General features: G+C 37.1%; 1 protein-coding gene across 2 annotated transcripts; it reads right to left on the bottom strand.

The window, feature by feature from the left end:
- Positions 1-427: 427 nt before the first annotated feature.
- On the bottom strand, positions 428-5,880 carry LOC115959953 (WD repeat-containing protein 44-like). Of its 2 annotated transcripts, none has more exons than XM_031078636.1 (8): positions 5,723-5,880; positions 3,967-5,228; positions 3,786-3,876; positions 3,477-3,634; positions 3,336-3,387; positions 2,583-2,662; positions 2,372-2,465; positions 428-2,030 (listed from the first exon to the last, which is right to left on the bottom strand). In XM_031078636.1, exons 2-8 carry the CDS (start codon positions 5,113-5,115, stop codon positions 1,498-1,500), a joined length of 2,157 nt encoding a protein of 718 aa, XP_030934496.1. In that variant the 5' UTR covers positions 5,116-5,228; positions 5,723-5,880; the 3' UTR covers positions 428-1,497. The 2 variants fall into 2 exon arrangements, with proteins under 2 accessions (XP_030934496.1, XP_030934497.1); XM_031078637.1 differs by having other exon boundaries at positions 509-2,030; positions 3,522-3,634.
- Between the last annotated feature and the right edge of the window lie 328 nt (positions 5,881-6,208).

Raw genomic sequence — 6,208 nt, 5'->3', positions numbered from 1 at the left:
AAAACATCCAAGACCAAAAACGTCAACAAGCGAATAAAAATAGAGACTAAAAGTAAAAGTGAAAAAAATCAATAGTTTATAGAAAGTGAATCTCTTCAAAAGAAGGCATCACCATATTTCTCTAGCTATATCTTCTAGCCTTTCTTCTTGAACCCACTTCTCTCTCTCTCTCTCTAGCTTCAATTATATATATGTATTCCTTTTTTCTTTTTGGAGATACCCACAAGACAGGTACCCTCAGCAAGGAACAATTAATGAATTTGGATTTGAAACCAAAGATTTTATGAGGCTCTTCTAGGCAGCTCTTTCTTGTTCCCAACAGTACCTATAACTCAAGCCAATTTTAAATGCCCTTAGAAAAAGAGGAATCCAAAGTGCCAAGTGCCAATTGAAAGATTCCATCATTCACCATACAGAGCAGCAGAAATGCAAAACCAATATTCTTGTTTCTTTTTACTTTTTTATTACTTTTTAACCATTATGCTACAAGTGTAAACATGTAAAGAACTACTGAAAAAGTTCTATGTACACGAGGAAATTACAGTTACATATATGCCATACTAAACTCAAAAGGCAATTTTATTTGAGCTTATAAATACCACTGGCAAGGTGGGGGTTAGGCTAAAAAATTGAGAGTAACATCTGCAAGTTCTGTTAGCAAAACAACAGAGGCAAACACCATTCAAGCAGAGTGACAAGTTAGACTGATATGTCCTACGAAACCAAGCATCGATGTATTACATTCAAGCACTTGGGTCAGCAATTGTAAATCCAATTTGCAAAAAATGGCCGGCCATGCACTCCCACCACCAGCTCCGGTTGTGACTGGCCCTACCATGAGAGTGATTGTAAATGGCAGACAAGCAATTCAATCATTGAAAGCAGCTATAAGATATTATCGTGGCCAAGTTCCCCACCATTTTTTTTCTCAAATGAACTCCAACCACCAGCTCTGGAATCCTCCTTGTATTTTAGAGAACAAAAGAAAATGGTTATACAAGGCCCCACAGGCACCTGCTGCATTATACATAGATAAACATCTCAAATTGGCCTTCCTAACACGACTTCACACCTTTTTGCTGGGCCGGCAGACAAAACTTCTGAGACTAACAAATCAGGTAGCAAAATTGAGCAAAGTAACCAGATAAGCACCTCAGCCATTTGCTGATTACAGGTGAGGTTATATATTGCAACCATGGAACTGGTGCCACCTGTCATGAACTAAATCCGCAATAGAACACCTGATATCTGAGAAGGGGCCCTCTGGAAAAACACAAAATTCTCAAAATCATCCTTGCTACACATGCCTACCAAATGTTCAAAACAGAACCTGTTGTGACACTTGATACTACCAAGCATAAAGTCACTTGTCCACTTTCCCAACATTAGATATGCAGCATGTGGTAGTCAAAGAAGGGTCTTATTTAGCGCCCAATCAAAGCTATCAGAATTATGATTCTCTGGAAAGTGGAAACCCTCTGCCAAGCCACTAGGATTTTAGACAGATACTGGTAACCCATAATTGTGGAATGACTTGATCCGTCCATCCCAGCCTGCAGTCACAATAACCAGACCCCACACATGAGAACTGGGTATATTCTGGCAAGAATTTTTCAGAAACTTGTATTGAGATTTATTTAATGTAGTTGACTTGGCCGTTGGGCTTGAAGTGGGAAGCTTCTCCTCTGGCCAAGTTGCAGATCCCTTGGGAAAAGACTCTAAGAAGAATTCTTGGTTCAGCACAAAAGAAGCAGGTGAAGAGAAGGATGGAGTTTCTGCCAGATTCTCATCCAAGACTTGATATTGCCTTCTATTTTCTGAGTTCCCACATTTCAGACCACACCAAGGTATCGCCACAGATGCATTCATAGAGAAGTGCTCAAAAGATCTTATATTTTTGGGTTGGGGGAGAGCAGACTCTTCTTGACTACAGTTCCATAAATATACATTAGAATCCTCAGAAGCTGAAACAATATGTTTCCCATCTGAAGTGAAAGACGCAGATATAATGTTTCCCGCATTGCGAAGGCCTAAAAAGAGAAAGAGAATATTTAATATTTAATATTTCATTAAGAGGGGAAAGCAAAAATAGAACAAAGCCCTCATTTAGATCAGAACTAAACTCAGCACTAAAAAACAAGGAGATAGATATCACAATGCTCATACACTATCATGTTGTATATGGTCATTTAGGTTTCCCAACATAAATTCTACAGTAAATAGAATTTTAAATTTGTTAATATACACCAATTTATCATTCATAGCTTACATAGGACAAAAGTAGCCTCTAAAGGGCCTCAATGTCAGAAACCAAGAAAAACTAGAATTTAAGACTAATTCAAAGAAAAATGATGAAGGAACAACAACATACCCTTGTATTTGCCAATCACATTGTGCCCATCAAGAATTCTGACTTGTGAATCAGCACAGGTTACCATTATTTTGCTAGAGTCTTGTGGAAAAAACTGAAGGAAATATCATATGATTAGGAAGTTTGCACTTCTTAAATGAAAAAGGAAAATAAGATAAATAAAAGAAACAGCCAAAAGGAGAAAAAAAAAACGTGGGCAAGCAATAACTACCTGGAAGCCAGTTATCTTTTTGCAGGGTGGTTTCTTCTTACTGTGTAAGTATATTTGGGTATCAAATTGCAAGTGATTATCTGATCCAAGAAAAACAGAGAATGAATTAATCGAACCTATAAATAACATCCAATATGAAAAAGTGATTCAACTACATAATTATAAAGCCACTGTCAATCATAACATTTTCAGTCAAAGTCAACAATTCCAGACTAGGAGATACAGACTACACTAATTCCATTACAAAAACAATTAAACTGCCACAGAACTTAATAATATCATTTAAATTCCAAGGTAACTATATAATTGAGGCAAAAAATAATTCTTGGTGGAACAATGTAATTCACATCAGCTTCATCTTAAGCAGCTTAAGTTTCTTGTTGTCACTGTTAATATAAAAGAGCATCTCCAATCTTTGAGAAAGTGCCTGGGCTACTTTGCTCTGAGGATTCCACATGCATGCCTACCAAAACTTTCTTCTATTTCATAGACTAAAAACTACCCAACCACATTCTTTGTACTGATATTTTTTTTTGTGTTATAAACAACAAATCATGTTAACATAATACCAAGAAGTGCTAAGATAGTATCATTCAAACATAATGACGAATTAGAAAAACAGCACACAGATGGGATTATCACACAACTTGTTAATATCCTACAAAAAATTTGTTCGAAGTAACAACTGCAACTTATACAAAGGAAGCAAAGCAAAAGGATGGCCAGGGTGCAAGTACTTATCAACTAGCATACCTGATATATTGTAAAAGCGGCACATTCCATCCATAGAGCCAACAATGCTCCTCTGTGACAGAAACAAAGAGACGTTAACATAGCATCACTTACTATTGATGATCCTATCTATAAGACAAAAGAGCAAGAAAATCACCAAACCTGCCCATCAGGGCGATAACACACTGCAGTGACAATTTCTCTTACATCAGTCCAGTCAACAACTTGACAACCATGAATAGCCCAAATACGAACTTTTCCATCTATTGAACCACTGATGAAGTAATTATCATCAACAGGGTTAAACTGAACGCAGGTCACTGCATCACAGCATAACGTAAAAATCAGCAACAATAACTCCAGCATAATAAAACTATCGGGATACTGCCCCAACATTTATCCAACCCCTGCTGGTTCCTTAACTAACAAAATAGATTTTAGGTTGAAACAATGAAACATCAAGGAGCTCACCATAATTACTATGTGTAAACACTTTGAGGCAATGATCACATCCCACTTGCCACAGACGAACCGTATGGTCGATTGATGATGAGAGCAGATACTGCATCAAAATAAACATCACATACGTGAAAATCAATACCATTTATTCTTAATCCATAAAATTAAATTGGCACTCAAATAATTTACTTACGTTATTCCTAGACCATGAGAGATCCAGTATATCACCAGTGTGCCCGCGGAACTCGTGCAATGGTTTCTCCAAAATCCGGAAAACTTTAGGGGGGAAAACTACGCATGCTGTGTCTGATGATTTCCTCGGGCTGCTCACTTTACACATTTTCTCTTTATCAGCAAAGAGGGGTTTCAATTCAGAAAGATGATTCACTGTGAAATATAAGCAGGATGGGTCTATTTCTGGAATGTCAAGTTCATTAGATCTCTCATCCTCCACCACCTGCCACAATCGCACAATCCCATCTTCACCAGCACTTGCAAGATACTGCCCATCAGGACTAAATTTCATTGCCAAAATTGGACCATCATGTGCCTGGATATCTTGCCCCATATAAAGAGCAGAGAGTTCTTTCAACCGCTTCTTGGATTGCCGGACCTTAACTCTCTGAACCCTAGACTGTAGAATTGCATCATCATCACCAGGTCTCAGTTGATTAGCTTCATCTTGACTATCAACGACACACGTCATGGAACGCAATCTACTTAACCAACCCCTCTTAGGTGTCCTCACAGACCCCACCAAGTTGTTAGTCACCTCAACATCCTTCTTTTTCAGTCGTTTAAACGAGAGGGATAACCCAAAAGTGCTCCGAGACTCTAACCCAAAAGTGCTCCGAGACTCTACAGCCCTACCTGACTGGTCTGAACTTGCTTCTCTATCGATATTCCCATCTTGGCTTACAAAGTTCTCCTTTGAGATAAAAGGTTCAGAAGAATCCATATCACCTTCAGACCAACAAGTCATTGAAGACCGACCCGAACAAAACTCATCTTCAAAACGCGAGTTCCTCAACACAGCCCCACTATTCTCTCTAATCCTATCAACCACTTCTTCCTGTACATCCCTACATACATCTAGTGAATTCCTGTGTGCATTGCGATCCAAACTCATTCCCATCCAATCCAAAAACTTGCTCCGACGCTCCTTAACACTTCCCGGGCTCTGAATCCATATATCATAAGGAAAACCATCCGAAACTCGAATGTTAACACTAGAATTAGACTCATATATCTCATTGCCAACAGGACTAACATTTGATGTTGATGCTATATCCTCTAGAGCATCGAAATATCGATTTTCTTCATCTTCACTAGAGCTTCCCATTATTCTTTGAGTTCAACCCATGAAACCCCACCTCAAGGCACCAACATTATATGTCCTAGGCAATGTGCTAAATCCTCAATCCCCTCCAAACAAGCAACCACTCATAAAAGAAACTAAAATAAAAAAAAAGGAGAGAAAACAAAAAACACAAAACACAAAATCCAAGATTAGTGTAACAGAAAATATTATATTAAATCAAACAACAATAATAACAATAGCTATAAAAACAAAAACCAAGAGATCCAACATGGATCCCAATCCACAACCATTGAACCTGGTCTTCCACACATTAAAAAAATAATAATAAAGGCCATGATTTTACCTCACAAACAAGCCCCCCCAAAAAAAAAAAATTTAAAAATCAATAAAAACCCAGAATTTTGCAGTGAATTAAGGGTCCAATACAGCTCTCAGCACAAAGAGAACAGAACCCCATTAACAAAAATCAAAGATCATATGATTATAGCTGAAGAAACGAATCAGAAACACGCATTTATAAGCCAAAAACAAATTTTTATTTATAAAAACAAATGTGATATTCTTTCTGTGAAATAAAGAAAATTTGCTGGTTTCTCCAATAAAAAAAGGAAGAAGAAAATTTGCTTACATGGGTTTGTTTCTAAGAGATTTGTTTGAAACTGAGGAGGACATAATAGATCGAAACATCCATGGAAATTTGGAGCTTTCTTTTAAGACTCTCTCTTCCTCTCTCTCTCTATCTGTCTCTTTCTCTTTCTCTCTCTCTCTCTCTGTGTGAAGCAGAGGAAGCAGAGCAAGGAAATAAAATGGAAAAAAAATATAATATATATAATATGTATATATAATAGTCCAAAAAACAATGAAACATGTAAATCTAAGTACCGTAATACAGTAATATAGTATTATATTATGTTTAGTAATTTTATTTATTTTTATGTGTGAGTGTAATAAATATGTAAAAGAGGCAGGGGTAAAACAGGAAATAAGAATTAAGGTTCTTCGATGTTCGTGAACTGAATCGGCCCGATTTACGAGATTTCGAGAATAGGCTGTCTTTGTATTTTCTGTCCCTACGAACTTACTAAAATGGATTTTTGTGTACATTTTTTTTTTT

Source organism: Quercus lobata, chromosome 9, assembly GCF_001633185.2.
Source record: "Quercus lobata isolate SW786 chromosome 9, ValleyOak3.0 Primary Assembly, whole genome shotgun sequence".
NCBI classification, from domain to species: Eukaryota; Viridiplantae; Streptophyta; class Magnoliopsida; order Fagales; family Fagaceae; genus Quercus; species Quercus lobata.
The sequence above is the reverse complement of the archived record's forward strand: the minus strand, read 5'-3'. Positions and strand labels throughout refer to the sequence as shown.